Genomic DNA, 25,827 nt, shown 5'->3' with positions numbered 1-25,827 from the left:
ACACCAAAGCTCAGGAACAGTGCCCAGGACCTGAGTTCAAGCCCCAGAACCAGGACAAAAAAAAAAAAAAGAAAAGAGAAAGAAAAAGAAAAGCAGAATGCCCTTAAGCATCCAAGAGCAGAAGAAAAACAATATCCCTGAAAATTGCTTTGCCGCTATGCCCACAGACCCTTCTCTCCCCAGTTCTACCTGGTCCTGGCCTTTCCTACTGGAATAAATAGATCTGGTTCGTAGGAGCGAGCTAGGCCCGGGTTCAGACACCATCTGTCCTTGAGCTGCTTCTAGTGGAGTTATTTTAAACCTTGTTGTTTGAGTTCCTGCCACACTGAAGTTAGGGAATAAATTCCATTTTTCTAAGCCTCCCTCCCCCACCTAAGCCTGTATTCTTCTCATTATCTGAAAGCATTTGTTAAGTTGCCTAATTTGATAAATTTATAAATAGATTTTATACATAATACTTTGAACTACCATCTTGGCATAAATTGTCATCAATGACCAAATGAAATTGATTAATAATTCCTTAATTTCAAGGGCCACTCTCATTTTTAAAAAAATATCCTAAACTAACTGGCTTCACACAGGAATGCAAAAAAAAAAAAAAAAAAAAAGCCCTTGGTTTGTTTGGACATGCAATAGACAGCCTTCTCTGTCGCCATTACTGCAGCACAGTTCCAGCCGTTCTGATCAACGATGCTGCTGTTTGCTTTATTCCGTTGTCATCAGGACTTTCCAGGCCCACTCAGTGTTGAAGTGAGAATTGTCAAGGCCATTATCCCTGGGACCTCCTGTTCCCTGACCTCCCTCCTGCCGTCTGCCCTGCCTTCTGGGACGAACATCTCCCTGCATGACTAAGGTTCCCTGCCCGATGCCACTGCATCTCAGCCTTTGGCTAACCGCAGCCATGGTGTCCCTTCTCACCTGCCCAGCAGCAGCAAATACTTCTGCAGAAACTTCCACGGAGGGACTCGTGACCAAACTGTAATACTAACAAAAAAAACTCGTGCCCGCCTCAACTCACCCAAGAGACTGTTTGGGAGGCTCCGTCCCTCCCCACCACCCACTTCCCAGCAGATGACTTTGTTTCCCCAGTTCTTCAGGCCTTGGTGTCATCTGCACTTTCCCTCACTAGAGAAGGGCAGAAGCCCCTCTCATCCAGGACACTGAAGGTACAGGCTCCTCGGGGCCTGGCTGTACTGATCAATTCTTGATCTTCTTTTGCCTTCTTGGACGTTTCTCAGATATCTGCAGACACAACAGCAGGTAGTTCTCTCTGGGTCGCCATGTACCTCGGGAGCAACCATTTCCCTTTCGCCTGCCTAGGTAATACTTTGTAGAAGGGCAGTGTCTGCTCGCTGCCTCCATCCTTTCGTTTCCTTTTCCTTCCTTCTGTTCTCCATGACAGGTGGCTTCTCTTTGGTCAGTTCATATGGGTAATTCTTGCCACTAGAACCGTCATTAAGCAGTTTCTGCCTTCTTGAGGGACAATGGTTAGTCCCCGTGCGTCATGCATAGGGAAGTTACTCCTTAGTATGGTCATGGAACCTCTGAGAGCCGAGGCCTAGTGAGAGGTCATTAGTCCGTAAGTCATTGAAGGGAACCTTCAAATGCATTGTGGATCTCCGTTTCTCCGGATTTTGGTGATCTTTTCCTACTTCCTACACTTCCCCCAAGGCCCTCAGCCATAAAGTTGACTTTTCGCCTTCCAACTGTGAGTCAGATACCCCTCCCCTTTCAGAAGATAAAATTATCCTTTCATAGGCATATTGTTATAACAATGAAAAATGGACTAATGCAGCACCCTAGGTTTATAGCCTCCATAACATAGTTATGATCTCCTATTAAATAGCTGTAGCCTCTCGTGCTCAGAGTGCTGGCCAAAGCTATTCGGATGTCTCTGGGGCATTTTCACTTAGGTCTCTCAATGGTACTCAGATCCTGATTGAAAGGTCCTTCATATCAAGTATTTTGTTCAGTAAATCAACCACATTATCATCTGGTCTGAAACCTAGACTCTGTCCTTAAACGGTCTCAGCATCATTCGACGTTATATTTCACCTGCTGGTTTTCCCATGAGTATGGGACCGTTGAAGTTGTTGCCCTGGAGTATCCTTCTGTTCAGTTGTTTCCAGAATCTTCTGCTTGAGTGGATCCTAAGATCCCCTGCACAGAAGCTGGGCCATCTCTCTGATCGCCGCGAGATGGGGAGATGGATGCACTGTGATATTTGCTTTAGAGACTGTGCCTTTCAGTAGAGATTGGCACTTTGATATGACTTGATTCTCTCCTGACTCTGGGAATTTCAACTTGTCCCACCTTCATTTGTTTATGTTTCCATTTTTATTGTCATAAATACTGGTGGTGCGTTGGACAGTACCTTAGTGACTCCTGTCTTATAAATGCTCGGGTTCCTTTGCTTACAGAGTTACTGAGCCCTGGATTTTCCTCGGGGGCAGGTTATGGGAGCACCATGGTTTCCAGCCTCTAGAGGGAAAAGCTCTACTCCACTTGCAGAGGGTGGCTGGAAAGCCAGAGTTTCTAGATCTTTCCTAAGCAATCGTATTAACCCAATGTGCACTTGCTTAATGAAATCTTAATGGCGGGTTTAGCAAGAGGATGAGTGTGTTCCCTCAGTGAGCCTTGAACATCTGCCCCCAAATCCTATCCGAACAAACTTGCGCATAAGCCCACGTTTCAGTTGTCCGCCTCAACAGGGAGCGTCCCGCGTGCGGGCTCAGGGGGGTGGGCTGTGCCTGTGTGGGCCGGCCCCCTCCCTCCCACTAACCAATCACGTCTTGCCCTTTCTCAGGTGGTTTTCGTAGCCATTCTACTCCACAGTCACCTGGAATGCCGCGAGCCCCTGCTCATCCCCATCCTCTCGCTGTACATGGGCGCGCTCGTGCGCTGTACCACCCTGTGCCTGGGCTACTACAGGAACATCCACGACATCATCCCAGACAGAAGCGGGCCAGAGTTGGGGGTATGCCTTCTTATAAATGACGATGCATGCCTGTTCATGAGTGGGACTGGCCTGTCAGGTGCATGCGTGTATATACCACGCGTCCACCACACGCATCTGCCCTTCTGTCCTTGCTCCTAGCCCATGTCCTGATCCACACAGCCTCTGGCTTTACCAACTCAACCACAGTTTCTCCATGACTCGGTCGAGTAAGGTTGTATTCCAGTTCCGTGTGACATGAGAACTCAGTATAACAGTACAACTCAGGGATGCTGTAGCCAATGGCCAAGAGCTGGCCGGTGTCCACAGGAAAAACAGGGGAGAACAAAAGAACTCTGGAGAATGAACTGATCTTTTTTATTGTAAAAGTGATGTACAGAGGGGCTATCAGGTACATAGGAAAGGTAATAAGTACATTTTTTTTCAAACAGCGTTACCTCCTCCTTCATTTTCTCCCACTGATCTGATCGTAGAGTCTGCCAGCCAGCCTCCGCACTGACAGATGAGGCACCAAGCAGTTAGCTCTCTATTATAAATTACTCTATAATCAAGGAAGCTTTCAGATCCGCTGGCTCCTTTTACTTTTTATTATTACTTTTATTATTATTATTTACTTTTTTTTTTTAATTTCATAGCAAGGATCTAGGTTTTGCCTATGCTTTCTGCACTGGCTAATCCCAACCTTTTATTCATCTACCTAGTTCTTAAGCAGAACAGTACATGCAATAGGGTGACAGAAAATTTTCAGATAGGGTCCGTGAGCTAGAATCTCAGATATTTCCCTTGCGGCAGATCAGACCAAGGCAGAAGCAACAGTTAGACATGGACTGTAGTGAGAACCTAAGAAACCCAAAGTTGTGGGGAGAGACACAGTCATGAGGCCCCAGAAGCGCCTTCAGAGGAGGGCAGAGTCTGATCGGTACCTTAAAAGTTGAATAAGACTCAGATTTGGGTCCTTAACTTCTCACAAGTGGCCATTCTGTACGTCCTAAGCATAAACTGTCTCTGATTTATGCATGTGTAAATTTTTCCTATCCATAGGTAGGTATTATTAGACATCACTGGACTTTTTTCTGTCTGGCTATAAGGCAGGTGTGTGTGATTATAAATCCCTTAACCTCCTCCTGGACCACACACTGCTTCCATTGTGTCAAAACAGTAATTATATTGACCACTTACCTGCATCTGAGGTCAGGCTATCAATAAACTCTACCTAGTTACTTCCACCATGGGGCTAACCACATCAAATTAGTCTTGACACATCCCACCGCCACGTAAAGGATATAACAGTGGCATAGGATGCTTCCGCAACACAGTCTCGTCCGTCCTCTTAAAGAATCAAAACCAAAACGGCGTGATGAAAGCCAGGCTCTGAGGGTGGACACACTTCGGCGGCAGAGTCCTTGGACATGGCTTTCCTCTGCCGTGCTTTTATCTTGCCTGGGCTTCAGCACAGTTTCTGTGGCTTCTGTGACAGCTTTGGGAGTAAGAATCTCTAGTCCACTTACACAGGGCCAAGATGATCACCTTTGTATACCTTGACTGATTCCAACATAGATGATCGTTATTTTGCATTTCTAAGAGTTACCTCCTACTGACATGGCTTCTAGCTAATCACTGTGGTGACACAAACAAAGGCTCTGGTTCTGGACTCCATGAGGGCTAGAGACTGAATCCAATGTGGAAAATAAGGTGGGGCTGATTGAGCCTCAATGTGTGCTTTAATTTCACTGTAGCCACTCAGCTGTCTGAATTAATTTCTGATTTCTTTTCATTTTAACTCAACTTGGCAGGCCTACAAGGCTTTTCCTTATATTGCTGTTAAGTATAGTGAATTTAACTCATGACTGGCATTTTTAAAAATGCTTGGATTTGAGTTGGGGTTTTTTTGTAGATCGCAGGAGCTCAGTGAACTTTGATCTCCATCTCTTCATGCAGGGAGATGCAACGATAAGAAAGATGCTGAGCTTCTGGTGGCCTTTGGCTCTGATTCTCGCCACCCAGAGAATCAGCCGGCCCATCGTCAACCTCTTTGTCTCTCGGGACCTGGGTGGCAGCTCTGCGGCTACAGAGGTAAGGCCCCTTGGGCAGGGAGGGGATTCAGATTCATCTTCAGCGTCTCTCAAGTAATTCTGCAGTATTGAATTATGTGGCACAACCACAGGAGCAAGCTATGAGGATCCCATTCAGTGACTAGTATTCAGGTAGCTGTCGATGTCTGTGAGTACGGAAAACAGCGTCTACGTCATGGTCTCCTTGGCCCCCCGAGGTCCTAAGGCACTGAGGGCCTTCCGTTTCTCCGTGGTTTTAGTCTCCAAAGAGCCTCTTGACTGGCATTGTGCAGGTTGACCGTGGGCCATGCCACATGGGAACAGGAGAGACGTGGTACCCTGAAAAACAGGACCAGTGCCTTATTCCGAGGCATCCCTCGCTCACCTGCTCACCACCGCCCTCCTGCACAACCCACCCCACCCGTCGGGACTCCAGGCTCTTTGGCAATCTGCCTTCCTCCAAGTGAGGGCCTCTTTTATTTACTCCTTCCCAGCTCCCAAAATGTATCTGGAAACTGGCAACCACTCCAAAGAAAGAGTTGACTCATTTGTTCCCTCTTTCAAGTTGAATATGGACAAATAGAGTGACTTCATGTGTGTCCGCCCCCACTGCCTTCTGGAGAAATCGTTCTGTTTCTGGCACCGGCCATGCTCCGGGCAGGCTGGTGGCTCCTCGTTAAGGCCTGCCGTTTCCACACGGCTTTTGCGACGGAGCCGTCCTTGACTGCGCTGTCGGCAGCTGTCCAGCCCCGGGCATCTGCCAGTTTCCATGCCCTGGGAAGAGCTCGGCTTGGCTGGGCACGAGAAGCCTGTACACCCAAAGCGGAGAAAGCAGGCTTTCTCTGGCCTCCGTGTGTCTCTGGATTCTGTGTGCACATCGTAGACGCCATCTTGGCGTCTGTCACACACTAGCCTTCGCTGTTAGATTACTTCGTTTCCCAGTAATAAAGAACAGGACTTCCCTCCCCTCCCTAGTGCACTTGCCATCTTCTCCTTACAACAAACCAAGGGCCAGTTTTGTAGTGGAGCCGTGTTTAAATGGACGGCAATGCATAGAAGACAGCATGTGTCTTCCAGAACCAGCATTTGTGGGATGTCTACAGAGGAGGCAGTACTTATGTACTTCTCACTGACTCCCCGTCAGCCTGTGACAGAGGGTTCATGGCTGTTCTGCTGGAGGAGAGAGAAGGGTTCCGGTCTCCCAGAGCTGGGAGGCCATGAGGGGAAGGCTTGCAGCTAAGTATACCCCAAACACAATGCTCTTTCTATCACCTCACCCCACAGTCCCTCCACAGGCTGCTGGACCTTAGATGCTGGGCATTAGAATCCATAAAGCCTGCCTGTCTTCTTCACTTGAGAGTGGAAGAGTTGAACTCAGCCAGAGTGCAGCTTAGACATCATGTTTTCATTTTTCTCTCAGTCTCTCCCCCAGAAGAAAAGCAAAGCTCTCCTTTTCATGGAAACTCACCAAGAGCTTTTTGCCTGCAAATTCTTTATTGCTTTTGTTCAATTAAAATGTTTAATTGATCCGCAGTGACGAGCAGTCTGGAATGAGTAGAGTTGAAAGGAGAGTAGCATGAGTCTAGTACTCTGCTGTAGGTCACCTGCCCTCTCTGTTCTAGGCCATTCTGTGGCTGGCCACGGGGAGGGATGTGCGGCTAGCCCTGTTCCAAGCCCTGCAGCTCTGGGGAGACTTCATGCCGGTGCCCACTCTAACTCTGCCCCCCTCTTCCCCTTGCAGGCAGTGGCCATTCTGACAGCCACGTACCCTGTGGGTCACATGCCATACGGCTGGCTGACAGAAATCCGAGCCGTCTACCCTGCCTTTGACAAGGTGAGGCCCGCCCGGCGTGGCGTTGGAGAGGAGTTCTCTCAGGTTGTCATTTGATGGACAAGGGGCGTCCGGGGAACAGTGCTGTTTCCCGGGCCCTCCTCCTCTTGTGAGGTTAGCGTGGCGTTGGGGTGTTGGAGGTAACGGGAGTCTTTCCCTCTAAACATAACGGGGCGATTTTGAGTTACGCCGACCCCATGATAGCTGTTCCACACGGGGGGCTCCTCTGGGTCGTTCCAGGGTGTTCCTATTGAGAAATCACGTGTCTGCCGAAGGGCAAACAAACCCTCAAGAAATGACGGGGTCAGTTCTGTGTGTGTGGTTAGCTGTGCGGCTGAGCTCAGAGCACACCGCTCAGGTGGGAGGGGGGGGGAGTCTTGCAGGCACACAGCTGTCTTTTGTGGCCAGGGTCGGGGAGGAGCGGCCGGTGCATGTACCGGGCACGGCTTGCGCCCGGTTTGGCTTGGATAGGGCGGGCTTGTTCTGCCTGAAAGCGTCAGCAGGTGACAGCTCGGTGCCCCTCCAGCTGTCCGTGTGACCGCAGGAGGCACGCCTGCTCCTGCTGGCTGAGGACACGGTATCGCTGGCTGTCTCTTTCCTTAACAGCAATAACATTGTTTTGCAACTATAGTCTTTAAGACAAATAGCGAACCATTTGAAATGGGAAAGAAGCAAGCAGCCCGCCACTGGGGCCGTTCCCAGCAGCTGTTTCGCCTCGGGTCTCTAGCCCAGTGGCCCCGAGCCATTGGTGGAACTGTTTGCTCTTCTCCCAGCAAGAACCTGTGAAGCGAGGCAGGCAGCTTTGAGCCAGGGGTCCCCAGTGGAGCCGCTGTGGCAGAACAGGCCATCTGGGCTCAACTCTGTCTAACACCGGCTCCCCTTCTTCGTGCTCCCCGCCACACACCTCTCTCGGTGGCTCCCCGTGGGTGTCAGAGCCCTGGAAGCCACGTAAGCAAGGGCCAGCCGCAAGCCACACACCCCCCTCTCTCCATACACACTCACCAACTTCCAGACCTGAGTCCCCCACAGAAGAGGGGAGCAGGCTGCCTGTGTTCAGTGGGTGTCACGCAGTCTGTGGGCAGAAATCACTGCTTTCACTCCAAGAAACGCGCACATAGAGGTAAGTCCTAGAAAAGTGAGTCTTCTCGCTACCTTGCACTTTGAGCTCTGGAGAACGAGATTACATGATGCAGCTCGGAAGCCAGAGCAGGTGCAGCCCTGGCCAGCAAAGTCTCATCTGACATTGGCTTTGGCTCCCTTGAGATAATAAGACTTAACAATGCCACAGTGTATGCCTTCAGTGGAAACGCCCAAAGAAAACATTGTTTTCACTTCATTACAGAGGTTACAGCCATGACAAAAAGTCTTTAATGAGCGTACCTCTGGCCAGGGACTCGGTTGCTTGGAATCCTTCTAAAAAGCCATTGTTTCTACCCCATCCACTGAGCCAACCCTAAGCTATTTATGGAAATGCCATTTCGTTTCCAGCATTGTAGACCCCTCTAGGCAGGCTTCCAGAATTTACTATCTTGGCCATCAAGGTCCTAAGTTTCATTGCGGTTTCCAGAAGCAATTTAAATTTTCTCCTATGCCTTGAGGTAGTTCTAGTACCTGGAGAAGGGTTTCCACCAGTGTGAAATCTCTCACGTTTGGTTGTCATCTGTCTGCATCTGGTGACCCCGCAAATTCACGTCTGCTGTGAAATCGTTGCTCTGATGCCGCGTTAGCGAGGGCAGAGTGTGCGTCTGCGGAAGGCTGCCTGGCTCTCTCCCGACCTAAGTCTCCCAGGAGCCAAAGCAGCACTCCTGAGACGCATGAAGAAGGGAGCACCTCCATCGGGAGCTTTCAACTTCGCTATGGTAGCAGCCATTCAGAAGAGCCATATATCTTAGAATTAAGAAATGCACAGTCCATCCAAGTTCCCGCTAGTATCCACGGGGATCTACTCGGCCTCCACAGTGAAGGAAAACCACTGAGCTTCCTCACAGAATTCTGGAATCTTCCCTTAGGCGGGATGTGGAGCCAGGTGTCACGATTGTTTTTGTTTATTAGCTCTGGGACTAATTGGTCCCCTAATGAGCTAGGGTTTCTCGGAGGAGTTTCCTGGCTTCAGGACCCAGTGTTTGTTGTGATGGAGGAGGCGTGAGCTTGGCTGGGAAAGCTTCAGCAAGCCTCAGGTTAGTGACCTGAGAGAGGATACCATGCTTCCTACACAACTGGCTTAACATTCAGACCCGCAGAGGCTCTTTTGGGGTCTCCTCTGCTCCGTGTTGGGTGAAGTGCTCCAGAGCCAAAGACATCAATGAGACACACAGTGCTGGCTCTCAGCAGTGCACAGTCCCTGGACAGTCAGAGGATGAGGCAGGATTTGATTTCTACCCTAAAGACAGCCTCGGGGTCATTGGGTAGCACGAGAGGCATGGCCCAGACTCCGCCTGGAAGAGAGTTTTGAGAACCAAGGGATGTAACAGGAGTGGGGCGTTGGGAAGCGCAGGAAAGCCCCACTTGGGAGCAGGTGGAGGAATAACACTGGGAGAGTGGTCCGGGCCACACCAAGCAGGGCTCCGCTTTGGGGAGACGGTCGTGATGGCGGGTGCAGCCTCTGCACGGGCTGCGAGGCGGCACAGGAGCCACGGGCACGGCAAGGGGAAAGGATTGAATCCGTCCAGAACTTAGTCTGTGCACATGCACATCCAGGAGTACGGCAGCTGTCTGAGAAAGACGGAGCATGACAGACCTTTTCCAAACGGTCACTTGACATCCGTACTTCAGACACATCCAACCAGACTCTGAGATGTGGGGGAGGTCAGACAGGGACAACCTGGACCCCAGCCTTACTGCCGTCCTCTTTCCCCAGAATAACCCCAGCAATAAACTGGCGAACACAAGCAACACCGTCACCGCCGCGCACATCAAGAAGTTCACGTTCGTCTGCATGGCCCTGTCGCTGACGGTAAGCGCCCAGCCTGGCCCCACTCTGTTTTGGTAAAGGGGGAAACTGCCATTTTAAAGGGATGCAGAGTGCTAGATTAATGAACACCATCCCAAATCGTCTTCCTTCTCCATGTGAGCGGTTACTGTCCGAGAAGTCATTGACTCTAGGAATGAAAGTCTGTCGACTGCCAGCGTTTCTCGGGACCCCTAAAAAGGATCAGGAAAGGAGGCTTTCGGGCCTTCGTTTAAATGACATTCCCAGTTAGCTAAATAATCAGCTAGCCAAATTTTTTTAACATCCAAATTCAACTTTATAACCATCCCTGCCCTGTCCCAGACTTCACTGGCATTGTTTCAGTGTCTCTGGTAGACGTTCCCTTCCTAATTACATTACATATTTATTTGTCTACGTGACGGAGCACCTCCCCATCTGCCGAGGATACATCTGTGGGTGACCATGAGCCACTGCGGTCTGTTGGGGTCTGAGCTCCAGGGGCTCCTTGAGTATATACAATCGCATGTGCTTGCTTCCTCACCCAAGGGACATGGTGTATCATGTTGTTTGTGACATACAATAGCAAAGCGCCTCCCATGTACAAGCATCTTGGCATGGTAGACTGTGCCCTTTGGGTTGTAAGGATTTGCGGAGAAGGAGATTCAAAGAAATGGAAGTCTTTGAACTCAGCTCAGATTTTCGGTTTATTGCCGTGACTACACATGCATTAGGAAGTCCTGTGGAACTTCATTTCCATTTCCACGTGCCGCGTCACGAGAATGCCCGCGTGTGTACAGTAATCTTCATAAGCTACCAATGATGAAGGCGAGTTAAGATGTCAGCTGAGAGCAAGAACACTGTCCCTGCGTCCCTGCGTCCCTGCTTACCTTACGGTGATCTTAGGAACCATCTAGCTTGATGAGGCCTGAGAGTCATTTTAAAATCAAGCCCCGCCCCCCTGCTAACCCCCTCACGGACATTATTGTTATGGATCCAATGCCTGAATACAGTATCCTAGGGACAACTCAAGACAAATCCCCAGCACAGAGGCCCAGGGTTCTCAGCCCCCAACACGCCCCATACTGCCCCTTCCCACCATCAGCCCTTGGAGTGTGGGGGTGGGGCGTCCTCGGTGCAAAGGAGGTCTGTTCTCATAGGACTGCTGGAGTCAGCCAGTGACCCCAAGTGTCCCTGCCCCTCTGTTGGCCTTCTCCCTTGCTATGGTGTGCAAGGTTTTTCCATGGTGCCCTAAAATATCAGCCAAACACTGAAGAGAAGAGGAGTATTTTAGGAAAAACAGAGAAGTTTCTATTCCAAGAAGGGACCTCAGCTTTTGGACACCGTTAGAGGACAGTGAGTTGAAAGTTGAGCCCCAAGCCAGGTTCTGCCTTGGGCTTTCTCCGGGGGGGAAGCCAGCAGGCGGGCTGGTGGCTGCTCCCGGAGGAGTCCTCGCAGCTGGAGTGGAGGGTGATGGAAATCTTGATCGCATGGGTTGCCGGGAGAGTTCTGCTTGCTCATGGCTCGTGGCCAGCCATTTGTACCTCTGAAAAAACAGTTCTGCAGCAAGTTTATTTTGAAATGATGACCAAGGATCTGGAAAATTTCTTACATCTCCAAGGTTTTTAATTCTTTACTTATTCTAATCCCAGATTTTTTTTTAATCTTTAACTAGAAGTATCTCGAGGTGAATTTTTCACCCTAGAAATAAAGACTGAGAATGTCACAAGCGAGATGAACTTGGAGAGGAACTACTCAAAACCTGTCATTTTTTCAGAAAAAGACTCAGTACAGAACAGTTATTTGTCCAGGTATCCAAGAATAGAACCTGCTAGAACTCAGCCTTCTACCTTGAATTTCACTGTCCCCAAAGAATAGAGAAAAAATGTTGATCCTCAGGCCTTCAGATTGGGAATGTTGACACTGCTTGAAGAAGTAACCAACTCTTCAACATTAAACGTCATAGTATTTGAGTTTGCAATACCTCGCAAACTCTTTTCCTTACAGTGACTCAGTTTGTTTGATTCAACCTCTTGGCTTGATTACAAAAGACATGGAGAAAGTCAAAAAGCAAAGCTTTTCTAAATTAAACATCAACCTGTCATTTACTGTGATAATACCTCTGCACATGCGCATGTGCACTGGTCCTGGGGTTTGAACTCAGGGCCTGGTCACTGTCTCTGAGAATTTTTGCTCAAGTCTAGTGCTCTACCAGCTTCATGCCTGGGCTTTTGGTGATTAGCTGGAGATAAGAGTCTCATGGACTTTACAGCCCAGGCTGGCTTCAAACCTCAATCCTCAGATCTCAGCCTCCTGAGTAGCTAGGATGACAGGCGTGAGCTACCAGTGCCTGGCCACTTGATCACTCTTGACAGCTAGTAAGGGACTGATATTACGGTATGCTTCAATGACACGTGCATTCCCTATTACACACGGTAATTTAAATGTAGAGTATTCTACATCAAAAATTGGGCGAGCTTCATACTCTAAGCCAAAAAACCATTTTGTTTTGTTAAATCAGTAGGTTTGATGAAAGGTAGCAGAATTCTTCTGCGCAATTAGAAGAGTAAATCCAGGAGTTCCACAGAGCAGTCAAGAGCAGAACTTATTCTCTGTTCCTGCTCCTCCTGGCTCCTTCTGGCCCCCAGAGGCTGTAGGAGCACTGACTGGTTTCTTGAAGCCATCACACAGAAGTGAAGGTGGGAAGAAGGGGGGAAGGGGGGGTCAAAACAGTCAGATTAATAGCACCGAGGGTGTGGGCATTATGCAAATGCAGTGGGCAAGGCCATGCTAACCAACTGCGTGAGGGGAGGGAAAACAGTCCAAAACTGCAGCTCTGAAGATGGTGTCCCCTGCAAGACACCTGTGGTAGCCGCCCAGGGAGGCTGAACTTCACGCGCTGACGCGGACAGGGAGGAGAACGCAGGACTCGAAGAACAGGCAGGGAGGACTGGCGCTGGGTCCCAGCAAATGGCCCCTCTGCCCTTTAAAGAGTGACACACCGCCCCGCTCCTCGATGCCACGCCGGCTTGGGACAGGCGACAGACCCAGTCGGCGTAAAGTCATCAGGTGTCCCGATTGAAACCTGTTTCATCCTCCTTTCTTACAACTCCCTGACGCCCGTAACACGGCGCGTGGAAGTCCCCGCGGCCAGTCCCCGTCGTGAGTCACGCGTGGCGTTCCCTGCGTTCTCGGAGCTTGGCGTCTTCTCGGGCTCTCTGGCGCTTTGGGGAGCTGGGGGCAGAAGGGGGGCAGAGGAGGGCACTTGTGGTCTGAGTGGGGAAGAATCTCTGCGGAGCACAGCGAGCTTGCTGCTGGGGCTCCCCCAACCCCTTTGTGCACAGTGGAGGTGGGCGTCCGTCCAGACGGCTCTTGGCAAGCACAGAGCAGCGGGCACTTTTGTGCAGCGGGCCCACGCAGCCGTGCCCAGCCCCCCCTCCTCGGGAAGTCGGGCGGGGGGGGGGGCGGGGAGCCAGGAACAGGGAAGGGAGAGAAAGACTCCATGCCAGAGAGATGGAGGGAGAAGGAGCAGACCCCAGAGAGAAGAGCTTGTCACAGAAGCCAGAGCAGAGGGGTGGAAGTGGGGTGCGGGGTGGGGGGTGGGGCACAGCCCCTGGGATTTGGTGAACTGGCCCTGTCACGAAGGCAGGCGCGGAAGGCGGCTCTCCCCACGCTTTGGGCCCCAGACTGCCTCCCACCTGGGAAGTGGCTCCCCTCGGCTTCGCCAGCAGGGTGCCGGCTGGGGGGGGCCATGGCGGCGATTGGACCGGGACAGAGCAAAGCCCCCTCCCTCCCCCCCCAGGACATGGGGCTGCCGGCGGGTTGCAGGTCAGCCGAGGTCAGCAGCCGATCGTCCCCCCGGATCTGGCCGTCAAGCATGAGGTCTGGCTTCTCGGCACCGCCCCCTCCTCGGGCCTCGCCTCCCGGAGTGCGCCCCACACCAGGCCCTCGCTTTCCACACCCCTGGGCGCGTGACCTCGGCCAGAACGGGGCGCCCTCGAAGGCAGACAGACGTTCCCGGCGGGCAGCCAGGCCTTCCGTGAGAGAGGGAGGGCCAGAGGGTGGGCAGGCCGCAGTGCGGGGTGGACGTGCTCCCCCGTCCCCCCCGCTCCTTGCTGGCCTCCTGTCTGCTGGTATTGAGGGGCTTTCGTTGAGAGCCGTTGGCTCCTCGGGCCTATGGGCTCCTCCTCGCCCTTGACTGGCGGTTTTCTCCGCTGTTCTCTCGCTCCTTCTGTGGCTGTGACCCGGCCGGGGCGCCCCCTTCCCCCGCCGGGCCTGCCCTGGGCCGCCTAGGCTGTCGCCCGTCTGGGGTGGCGCCGATGCTAAGGGGAGGAGCAGGTGGCCGGCCATCTGCACAAGTTCCTTCTTGAGTCTTCCTGCGGACGTGCAAGCGTGATCCCCCCACCACCACCACCCCCGGGGCGGCCTCCTGCGAGCCCCGCTGCCCGCCCCCTCCCAGCTCACCGTGGCGCCCCTATTTCTGGTGCCCTAGCCCCCCAGAAGGGGCTGCCTGCTTTTCCAGGGCTCAGGCGCTGCTGGCAGATGAAGCCAGAGGCAGCCGGGGCAAGCGCTCCGCCCACAAGTCAGAGGCTCATGGCCTCAGTTTCCCCGCTTAGGCCTCTTTTTCCATGCCTGAAGGCCCCGTCTTGACCTTTCAGATCAGGGCAACCTGATCTCCTCCGCTCCATTCGGGGACTTGGGGCTGCTGTTGGGGGCCTCCGCCTCGCATGCGGGTCACCCCGGGAACTGCTCGCTGGTCCAGAGCCGCATCTCGGCCCAGCTTGTCCTCGACGCCTCTATGATCCGCTTAGCAAGCCGCCGAGTGGGAAGAGAGAAAGACAAACGTGCGTTGGCCCAGGAGGATGCCCAGGTGGCCCTGATACGCGAGTTCAAAGTGGGTTCCTAAGAGGGACCCAGGTTCACCTCCCTGCCTAAGCCACCCCGAGCCTGCCCAGGACGCCCGGGGCCTGGCCCAGCCGCGGCCCATGCTGACCCTTGGTGGGAACAAAGGCAGCTGTGTGAGGCGCCCCGCCCCCACGCCATGAGGCGGAGACTGCTCCCCATTGTTCCCAGGATCCAGCGAGCTAAAGGACTCTCTTGTGCATGAGGGGATGGAAAAAGGGACCCAAGGTAAACGAACAGAGTTCACCCCTGCCTCATACCAAGTGAGCCCAGGCCCAGCGGGCAGGAAGGTTCCGGCACCGCGGGACAGCCTGCTCGTGGGGAGAGGGCGAGGTTTCGGGGTCCTCAAGACCCTTTTGCAACAGGTGGCCTGGGGCAAGGCATGCAGCCCCAACGGGACTGCGTCCTCATCGTGGAGGACCTCAGACCAAGGCCACCTCAGTCCAAGGCCACTGACCTGGGATCCTGAGTGGGGGGGGGTGAGAAATGGCCTGTGGAAAGCTCCTGGCTTATCGTGAATAATTGCTGAGAGTCCCAGGGCTGCCTCTTCCCTTTCTGCACCATTTGCTTTCACATCCTGTTTTGTGTCTGTATGAGGGCTTGAACTCAGGGCCTGGATGCTACCCCTTACTTTTTTCGCCCAAGGCTGGCCACTTGAGCCACACTCCCACTTCCGGCTCTGTGGTGGTCAGTTGGAGGCAGGAATGTCACAGGCTTATCCTGCCCAGCCTGGCTTTGAGCCTTGATCCCTAGATCTTAGGCTCCTGAGTAGCGAAGGTTACAGACATGTCGCCCAGCTCAGCGTTTGCTTTTGAGATCAGCACACCTGGTAGATCCGAGGGGACGGCTCGGATTATTGTAGAGACTCGGGAGAGATTAAGACAACTGTAGCTGCTTCCTAAAGCGAGTACAGGTCCCCATGAGAGTTTCAAAAATGATTACACGTTGCATGTGTAACGCGTTGCATGTGGTACCATTGGGAGAAAGTTCCAATTTTTAAACTTTTTTTAACGTCAGTAAAATACATAAAACATGAAATGGATCATGCCTTCTAGAAATTTCCACATGAGTATCACATCACTCATCTGCCACACTTCCTGTGTTATTGTCCTTCATCTGGGCTGACTGGTCAGGTCAGTGACATGGAAAAATTTATAAGCAGATCTGCAGTCGTTCACACGCCCACCATTCACCCCTGAATCTTTATTCGCAAATGTAAACGTTTGAATTGGGACCGTTTATTACCTTATAAAAATCTTTATCAGAGAAATGATACATTACCATAAATACAAAAGTTTAATACTTTCTCTCTCCTTACCTACTAATTGATGCTTATTAGTGTGTTCATTGTGTAGTAACACAATTTTTATTAATGTGAAGCAAGAGTTTTATAATTTGTTGCTACTAGAGCTACTAGAAGCACAAAATAGGATATTTTACCAGTATAGCACATAATGTGTATGACCTGTGCATTTTTGCCAAACTAATTTTAGACTTCAAATCTGAAATTAGAGATCATAAATAAAATTTACAGTTTAAAAAAAAAAAAGAACTTTACCATGCTAGCCATTTTTGGCCTGAACCGTTAATTAAATACCCCATACGGTCATGGTACTACCACCACCATCCATCCATCCACCAGAAAACTCTTTGTTATCTTGCCACACCAGATCTCTCCTTCCCCCAAACAAGTTCAAGTTTACAGATGAGAGTCAGTGGGAAGGAAAAGTTAAACCGAAGTCGGGAATCAGACAGGGTGAGACTAGGAAAGCACCTCACTTCAGAGACAGCGAGTAGAGCCAGCGGGCCTGGTGCATGGCGCCCCCTGCTGTTGGAGGCGTGGTGCCCTGCGGAGTCTTCCCTTGCCTGGGATGGGAAAGGCTCTCATGAGCCACGCCCTCCGCATGCCTCAAACTGCAGCCGGAATGATTCGGTTTTCTTATTCTCAAAAACATGGAGGAGCAGGGTAACGGGCATGTTGAACCGGAACCCCTTGGTACAAATAAAGATAATTAGGGGGAAGGCATTAGAAGACGCATCTGCTGGTCTTTACCGCTGAGCCACACCTGCGCCCTTTGCGTGGTGTTATAGCTGGGATACAGTGCCCTGGCATGCAGGTGGACTGTGATGCTCTTTGAGGGTTCCCACGGCAGCCGGGATGAGGTGCGAACCACCACACCCAGCTCGCGGCGGACAACGACGCTCACGAACGTTTCCGCGCAAGGTCACCTCGTAACTGCGGTCACCCCAACCTCCGCCTCCCCAGTCGATAGGGCGCGCCTAGCTAGACAGAGCCACGGGCACTCAGCAATCTTAAATTTTTCCCTGTGGTTATGCGTTAACATTGACTCCCTAGTGGAATCACTCAAGATGGATGTGTGATATTACGATTATCAACAAGCCAGATGGTGAATATGAGGTATCGTAGTTTTTAAAAAACACATTCCGTTGTCCTGTGCTTCTTCAAGCTGTCTAGCACAGGAGACGACTCTGTTTCCATATCAGGTGTAACTGACCGCTTTGTTCAGCCTACTCAACATTTTGCCAGCCTGGCGCTCCATGAGAAGTGTCCACCCCCTCGGTACTGGACTCGGTTGTAAGCACCGCCACCCCCCACCCCGTACCGCTCACCCCACTCCTGTCTTGGTTCCACATTGGGCCCTTGCCCTTTCTAGTCTCTTCACATACTTACTAATCCAAACATTTCTCGCTCCCCTGCTGGATAGTATTTTATATATGTATGCATATATTTACTTTGCTCTAATGGTTCCAGCTGTGGTCGCTGGCAGCTTTTTTGGGGGGGGAGGGTGACTCTTGTGTCCCCTCGCTGTCCTCTTGTTTTGCTTTTTGCACACTTCAGGCGGGGTATCTTGGGTCTTCCCAGCCCCGGTCCCCGAGGGAGTCATGTCTCCACGAAGCGCTGGCTCCTGTCGTTGGAGAATAAATAGAAAAGCCACGATCTGGGCACGTGGGCGTTTGTTCTCTTTTGCAGGCTGCTTCCCAATGAGACAATAGTGACAGCAAACTGCAGCAGAAAAGCCCGGTCCCCCACGGCCCGGGAACAAGCCTTGCTCCTTGTCGCTGCTTTATTAGGTTCTCATCTGGTTTGGAAAAATCCGCATCCCTGAGCTCTGTCAATATTTGAGGAACACAGCGCGCGTGGTCAGCCAGGAGCGCACCCTGCGTGGACGCTGGGCGGGGGGGCAGGAGGACGCTTTTCCTGAAGCACTCTGGGTTAGGGGAATGTCGAAAGCTTCAGGCTTTCTGGAGCATGCTGTTTGAATGAGGGTTGGCTCGTTGGCGAGGATGTTTATTTGCTCAGGGATAGCCGACCAACGGGGCGATACTACAGCTTTAACCAGCACTGTGCCTGATTCTGAGTTGTCTGTGCCCCCTTCTGGACAATGGAGGAATAGCCTTGTTGAAGAACTTGCTGGAAGGTGAGGCGACCTCTTCATGCTGGAAGCATGGTGCAGGCTTACTTCACATCAGGAAGGAAGAAGACGTTGATAAATGTGGCGTTCCTTCCCTCGAGTTACCAGCCCTCACCTGCTCAAGCCTCAGACTGGATCGACGGCTTTCAGTGTTGATGTTCTAGAAGATTCTATCTAAGCCCCACGTGCGTGGTTGAAAAGCCTGAGGACGCAGCTCTGTGGCCTGTGCCCTGGATGAGTGTGGGTCTGGCACAGGTAGCTAGCAGAGCAACAGTGATTCGCTAGTGCCACGTCACACTGCACAACCTTAGAAATGGAGTATCAAGCTGCCGTCCATTAGAGACCCATCAGCTGGACATCGTGGTTGTATTCAAGGGCCCAGAAAGGTCCTTGCCTGCCCCGGCTAGTTGATTTAGATGGAAGTGTGTCACGTGACAGGGGCAGATCAACTATGCCTGTGTCTTCTGACCAGACTCCTCCTCCGGAAAGTAGCTAATCATTCCTACAAGATTCAAGATAGTGCCAGCTCTCCGGGCGACCGTTACCTGCGTGGAAGGATCCGGCTGGTTTCCTGTAGAGGCATGCTGGCATCATCCCGCTCTCTGATGTGCGATTACCCCCTCCTTTCCCTTCATTTGCCTGTAACTTAGAAGCCCTTTTACAATGATTTTTTGCAAAGCCCAGAGAGACTGCAACACAACTGGGAGGCATTGTCTTACATCCAGATTATCCCTGGCTGCAAAATCAAGCCTGCTAATGACTCTCCCGAAAGCTTACCACATATTCCTCTGTGTCTCGTTCTAACCATTAGGAACACATGGCAGGGCTCGCTCTGCAGGTCTGGAAGCCTAGAAGCCTTCCAGACTCAAGGAGGCACGCTCTTACCTTGACTCGTGGCGTCTCACTGCCGTGGAGAACGCCGGGTTAGAACAGCAAGGCTGCAGAGGGGGTAAAATGGGTTGCAGTGGGACATGCGTGTCCCAGCCTCGTGCTCAGAGTTGTTTCGGAGCTGTTGCGCGATGCTCTTGCCATGCTGGGCTGTAGCTTAGACAGGAGGATTAAATGAGAGTGTTTCCCCCATATTTGAAAAGCAGTGAGCCAGACTTCTCAGGCTGAAGAGACAGGGAAAAGACCTGCCACCTCTATGAAGTGAGCTATATCTATGGTCAATTTCCCGGAGGTGTTCTTTAAAATGTGTCCGCACAACGTCATATTGAAATGGGCCTCATTCTAGGAAACTCACTTCACCCAAAGCATATGAGAGATACCTGATGCTAAGATCTCAGTGTTCTGTTTTCATACCACCATAATTCATTTTAGAATCTGTTCACTTTTCTCTTAGAGGCAAATCACTTGCTTTTTAGGGAGAAGGAATAACTATTCAATGGAATTAGAATGTTTTGAACATGCTAGCCCAACGTTCTATGACGACATTTTTTCCATTTCTTTATTGTTAAAGCGATGTACAGAGGGGTTACGGTTTCATACGCAAGGCAATGAGTACATTTCCAACTTGTTACCTCCTAAGTTCATGTGTTTAAAATCAGCACCAAATTTCCAAGTTAGATCAATAGAGATTGTTAAACTCACCCAAGCAGCTCTCCATTCCAGGCCCCCCCCAGGGGGCACCCCTTCAGCTAAACTGACACCTCCATCCATTCTTCTGATGGATCGCGGGCAAGTTCCGATGCCCTTCCTTTCTTACACACCTTCACTTTGGCCGGGACTTAATAGCTGCCTTATGTTTCCCTTCCTTGTCTGTGTACCTTACGCTAATTTATTCTCACCTTCCTTCTTTGTCTAAAACTCCTGTCATGTTTTCGGGCATCAGGTCCCGTGCCTCGCCACTGAGGAGCTGTTCTCAGACCCTGGCCACCTGCCTTGCTGCCTGGGAGCTGTCAACACCAGGGACCGGGGAGGTGTCTGGAACCTTCAGGAACTTTAGGTTGTGCCTCTTGGGCGGACGGGGGGAGCGCTCTGAATCTCTGACCTGGAGGATTCATGTGGTATTCTTGAGTCATGGGAGCTGAGTAGAAGATGGCGAGGGCCTTGTCTGGGGCACAACCCCGCTCTCGGCCAGGCCAGGCACAGTTCTACCTTGTCCAGAGACTGAGGCGTCTAAGGTGCCTGTCCTCTGAGTGGAAGCCGTCCCTGCAGCTGTGCGGGAAAGGCGTGGCTTGCGGACACCTGACACCAGTCACCTGAGCCAGACCCACCTTTCCTCCCCTCCCTGGTCTGACGGGAGAGGAACGTGGGAAGAGCTGCCCACTCTCCTGTCGGTTTAGGGTTCTGCTTTCTGAAGTCATTTTCAACTCCCCCATTCACGAGTCCTTGATAATCACCGTAAACACTAATGCTGATGGGCCGGGCATTCTGATGCTGACTCTCAACATGGCATTTTCCCTTCTCATCCTGTTTGTGGGCTCAGTGGGGTTCTGAACCCTCCACAGGCTTCCCAGTGCGCTTCTGGAATTCTGCAAAGGCTGTAAACGTTGCATGGACATGCATGTCCACCCCGTGCAGCCTGAGCTGTGCGGGGTCCTGGCTAAGCCCTGACAAGAGCACAGTGGTCTCCGTCGGGGGCCCTGTCTATTCACCGAGATCTGCCCCACTGTGATGTGCCACATCTGCCCCCCCACCCCCCCTTGACCTTGGGGCAAGTGTAGCTTCCGGTGGCAGGTGACGGCAAGGTAGAGTGTACAGCTGCAGAACTCCCAGAACTGGCACCCCCAGAACTCGGCTGGGGCCCGCCCGCCCGCCTGCCTGCCTCGATTCACCTGCCTTTGCCTTTCCCTCACCCCCGTGTCTCATGCCGCCCCCTCCAGCTCTGCTTCGTGATGTTCTGGACGCCCAACGTCTCGGAGAAGATCTTGATAGACATCATCGGCGTGGACTTCGCCTTCGCGGAACTGTGCGTTGTTCCCCTGCGGATCTTCTCCTTCTTCCCCGTTCCAGGTAAGGGCAGCGCGCGTGCCCCACGGGGTCCCCCCGCGGGTCTCACACCCAGGGCAGCGCACATGGTCCCCCCCCCCCCCCCCCCCGCTCCCCGTGGTCCTCCCGCCGGGGCAGCGCGCGTGCCTTGCCACAAGCGGTCCTCTTCCCGTTCACCCTTTCACCCAGCGCGCTTCCTTGAAATTTCTTGAGCACATCAACAATCAAAATGTAAAATGTCACCCTGAGTTAGAAAGACACAAAGACATCAGCCCGGGGCTTGAAAATCCCAAAGCCTGAATGAACTAACCTGGAGAAGTACAAAGAAAAGAGACTTCTGGGGAGAAGAAAGATCCAGAGACAAGGGAGAGACTAGATGGCTCTTGGCCAGAAAGAGAAATTCCATCGTGAAAACATAGCTAGTGTAAGTAATGCAGTAGGAGGAGGTACTGTGTACAAAAAAAGAGAGCATTCTAGATTAAAAGAGAAAACCAAGTTGATCGATTAGTATGAAACCATTGTTATAAAAACTATATAGCACGGTAATTATATTCAACATATATATGTTTATATATTTATTTATATATAAAATCTGTATTGTCATTTGTGCTCACACATCTATATTCTGTTTGTAAGAGAAATCCACCTCACTGCTCACAGTGGTTACCTGTGAGAGGCAGGATGGAAGACTGCTTGGTACTTCCTGTTAAACCTTGAAATTCTATACCAAGCGCATGTCAGTTAGTCAAGAATAAATTGCCAGGGCCGGCTGTGTACTAAGCTTAGCACTAGAGCATAAGACCCTAGGTTCAATCTCCAACAAGGGGACTCTTGCCCCCAGCAAGCATGAAGCCCTGGGTTCGATTCCCCAGCACCACATAAACAGAAAAGGCCAGAAGTGGTGCTATGGCCCAAGTGGTAGAGTGCCACCCTTAAGTAAAAGCAGCTCAGGGACAGTGCTCAGGCCCTGAGTTCAAGCCACAGGACTGGCCAAAAAAAAAAAAAAATCCCCTACAAGAGAAAAAGAGGGAGGAAAGAAAAACTAATTGCTAAAACAAATTAATTGCCAAAACCCCCCACCCAAATCAATCCACTGAGAAGCCAGGTTCTGTGAAGCCAGCGAGGCTGAGGTGTGAGTGCAGCTGCTCATTGAGACCTGAGCCAGTGCGCGCTTGTCATCCCGTGGTGTCCGCAAATTGGGGACACGCAGCCCCACTCGGGCACCGCCCCGTGATCTTGCGATGTCACCTCCCAGACGGCACGGTGTGGAAGAAATGCAGGAAACCAGCAAGACCACAATGGACGAGCCCGGGCTCTGTAACCGGCAACGCTGGGAGCCAGGCCTTAGAAAGGGGATGGCATCGGAGGACGCTGCAGCTGGAAATCAGGACACGGGGTTCACTCCTTAAGGGGTAACCCAAGGAGGGGCAAGGGAGCCTGGAGAGCCCCGCAGGGGCCCGGCGGGCTCTGGGTGTCTGAGTTCGACTTTAATCTCCTCTCAACCCTACTTCCTGCTGGTGAGGCAGCAGGCTTCCAGACAGCCGGAAGCCCCGAACCCTCTTTGCAATCTACTGGATTGGGGTGACCACACTGTCACGTGACTGTCCCTTCCCCTTCCCCTTGGCCCTATTTAAGTGGCTCCGTGTGTAAGTGAAGATGATGAGGCTCGTCAGTGCGGCGTGTCTTCCCCTGGGCAGGGGCGTCCGCAGGGCCGGCGGGCGCAGGGGTAGAGCGGGCGTCCAGCCCGCGCCAGGCCCTCGCGCGGCAGCAGCAGCAGGTGCTGCCCAGCAGACAGAGCCCTGGGGATGGGGTGCGAGCCAGGAGCCTCTGCTGCCACTGCCCAGGGTGGGACGAGGCTCCTCCGAGCCCCTTCCAGCTTCAGGTAGGATCGAGACCTTCAGGACATTTCCGGCCAGCAAGGACGAAGGCCTGTGTCCCGCAGAGGAGCCTTATTCCTGCGCTGCACACTTGCACACGCGAAGAAGTACGGAGGCGCAGAGCGATTGTGAAATAGCAGCGTGGCATCTGAGTGACAGACAGTGTGGTGCAGGGGAGGAGGAGGAGGAAGCACCAGAGGCCGGGGGACGAGGGGGGGTCAGAATGGGAAGTGGGGAGCAGCCGTTCTCCTCTTCCCTCACCTCTCACCCCTGGAGTGGTGGGGAAGTGACAGCTTCTGGTCCCACCACTTGTGCTCACGTGTATCAACGCTTTCCTTGCGCTTCCTCTTCTGCGGAGCAGAGAGCCGGCCGGGAGCGGGGGCGGCAGGGCCTGTGTGGGTCAGTGGCTGACAGCAGGCAAGCCCAGCAGCAAGGGCCGGCCCTGCAGGGCAAGTGCCAAGGGCCCCACGGGCACGGCCGGCGTCGCCGCCAGCCCCTGGGGTGTGGAAGACGGCGGCGGGCCTGGCTCACGCGTCCCTCTCCCCCTGCAGTCACCGTGCGGGCCCATCTCACCGGCTGGCTGATGACGCTGAAGAAGACCTTCGTCCTGGCTCCCAGCTCTGTGCTGCGGATTATCGTCCTCATCACCAGCCTGGTGGTGCTGCCCTACCTGGGGTATGTGGCGAGGAGTCGGGGCGGCGAGGGGCCCTTCTGCCACGTGAGCGCTCTGAGGGGGAGCCTCGAGCCTGGGAGAGCTAGAAATCCAAAGGCTAAGCCCAGCGGAGCCCCCCCACCCGGGCCGCTCCCCAAGTCCTCCCGCAGTGGGGTCTGGGACTCGGTGGTAGCTGACAGGAAGGCGGCTCGGGAGACTCCCCCTCTCGAGTGGGGGGCCCGGGGCTGGTGCAGGAGTCAGCTCAGCACCGACCTGAACCGAGTACATGGAGAAGGCTGCTCCTGTTCCTGTCTAGCCCGCTCCGTCCCTGGGCGGTCCCTCTGCTTGGCACACACCTGTGTGTTCTCATCCCCAGGGTCCACGGAGCCACCCTGGGCGTGGGCTCCCTCCTCGCGGGGTTCGTGGGAGAATCCACCATGGTCGCCATCGCAGCATGCTACGTCTATCGGAAGCAGGTGAGACAGCAGCGAGGTCTCCTCGCAGGCACTGGAAGACCTGGGTTCAAGGCCCACGTGAGCCAGGGCAGTGGGGGGCAGGGCTGCGGTGCCTTTGTCTTGTCCTTTAAGGACCTGCAGTGCCTACCATGGCCACCGTGCCAGACTTCGCAACAACCTTGCAGTCCACCACCCTTCGCCTCGGTCAGCTTGCAGTAACTTGAAGACACTTTTGTGTTTGGGGCCAGTAGCCGAGGTTTGAACACAGGGCCTGGCGTTTGCTCCGCTTACCAATTGAGCCATGTTTCCAACCCTTAGAGTCAGACTTTCCTGCCCAGGCTGGCCTGGCGTTGAGATGCTTTGATTTCAGCTTCCTGGGGGGCCCAGAGCCACGGGTACCTGGCTCCGGCATTAGACAATGAGGAGGACGCGAGCCAGTGACCCCTCATGGCAGACAGGAGGCAGAGCGAGCAGGGGCCAGGGTGCTCCTTCAGAGGAGCTGGGGAGGACCGAGCAGGGGCCCAGAGGAGCCACACGGTGGGGGAGGGGGAGGAGTGCATGGTCCGGGGAAGCAGGGTGTGGCAGCCGGGCCACAGGGAGGCCTGCTCCGGGAAGGGGGGGCCTGCCGCCCCCCCACTCCTGTGATTCCCCACCAGGGAAGCCAGGCGGCCAGGCGGGCGATGGGTGGCAGTGTGGACCTAAGCAAGGTCGGGGGTCTGCCTGACAATCAGAACCAGTGGGAAGGGCGGGGAGGGCGTGCGGGGAGGGCAGAGGGCGAGCCTGGAAGAGGCGGAGTGGGGATGATTGGTTCCCGTTGGTCCGTCGGGGTGCGGAAGGAGTGGAGGTGCAGGGCCCGCACCGAGCCCCAAGACTGGCCGCAGTGGGTGCGGTGGGTGGCTGGGAGGCCATTTCCTGACGGGAAATCAAGAGAGAGGGCAGAGCTGCCCCGGGAGGGGGCAACTGCAGATGGATCGGGGCGGTGTATTCTGGAGATCCGGGGTGTGGGGGAGTCAGCCGACCCCCGCAGGCAGAGGCGGGGAGGGGACACGGGGTCCCCAGGCGCCCGACAGCACGGCAGGAACAGCCCGGGAGCGGCAGCCTGGAAGGCACCCCCCCGGGGTGGACAGCCAGAGGCCCGGGGCCCCCTTGCCCCCCGCCCCCCGGCCGTGGCACCCCATTCCCACAGCCCCACGCTCACGAGGCTTCTGTGCTCTAGAAAAAGAAGATGGAGAACGAGTCGGCCACGGAGGGGGAGGACTCGGCCATGACCGACATGCCTCCCGCCGAGGAGGTGACAGACATCGTGGAGATGAGAGAGGAGGCCGAGTGAGGCTCCCGCCCGCCCGGGGCGCCATCTTCCCCTCCTCCTCCTCCTCCTCCTCCTCCTCCTTCTGTGCTTGTTCCGGCGACGCGAGAGGCCCCGATGGGGGAGCCGCGCGCCAGGTGGGGACCCCGCACACCCACGGACTCTGCCCCCGCTGCGTGACCCCCCGTCCCACATGGCCGCCTCCTGGTCCACGTTTCTCCTCCTCCCCGGGACAATCTCCACTTGGAACCAAAGGATGGCGGCGGTGCCGGCGCCCCGGCCGCCCCCCCCCCCCCCCACCCAGGCCACAGGCTCATCCCTGCCCCTGCCTGCCCCTGCCTGCCCCTCAGGAGCCCCCCCCACTGCCCCCCCAGGACCGTGGCTGTGCGCCCGGGGGGGGGGGGGGTGACAGGTGCAGCCCCGCGCGCCGTCAGCCGCCTGGAGCAGACGGTGCTGCGGACCCGATCCCCGGCCCCGGGCCGCTGCGGACACACGCGAGCTGACGT

General features: G+C 53.7%; 1 protein-coding gene across 1 annotated transcript in view; it reads left to right on the top strand.

Moving 5' to 3' along the window:
- Ankh (ANKH inorganic pyrophosphate transport regulator) overlaps nucleotides 1-25,619 on the top strand; it is a 111,240-nt gene extending 85,621 nt beyond the window's left edge. Inside the window, exons 5-12 of the mRNA XM_048368462.1 lie at nucleotides 2,807-2,977; nucleotides 4,895-5,029; nucleotides 6,749-6,841; nucleotides 9,696-9,791; nucleotides 20,926-21,055; nucleotides 23,460-23,583; nucleotides 23,937-24,036; nucleotides 25,232-25,619. Of these exons, the coding sequence (XP_048224419.1) occupies nucleotides 2,807-2,977; nucleotides 4,895-5,029; nucleotides 6,749-6,841; nucleotides 9,696-9,791; nucleotides 20,926-21,055; nucleotides 23,460-23,583; nucleotides 23,937-24,036; nucleotides 25,232-25,345 (963 nt within the window). The 3' untranslated portion in view covers nucleotides 25,346-25,619. The remainder of the gene's footprint in view (nucleotides 1-2,806; nucleotides 2,978-4,894; nucleotides 5,030-6,748; nucleotides 6,842-9,695; nucleotides 9,792-20,925; nucleotides 21,056-23,459; nucleotides 23,584-23,936; nucleotides 24,037-25,231) is intronic.
- The last annotated feature ends 208 nt before the right edge of the window (nucleotides 25,620-25,827 follow it).

The sequence above is a fragment of the Perognathus longimembris genome, chromosome 19 (genome assembly GCF_023159225.1).
Source record: "Perognathus longimembris pacificus isolate PPM17 chromosome 19, ASM2315922v1, whole genome shotgun sequence".
Lineage (NCBI taxonomy): Eukaryota > Metazoa > Chordata > Mammalia > Rodentia > Heteromyidae > Perognathus > Perognathus longimembris.
Note: the sequence above shows the minus strand (reverse complement) of the source record. Positions and strands in the feature narration are given on the sequence as shown.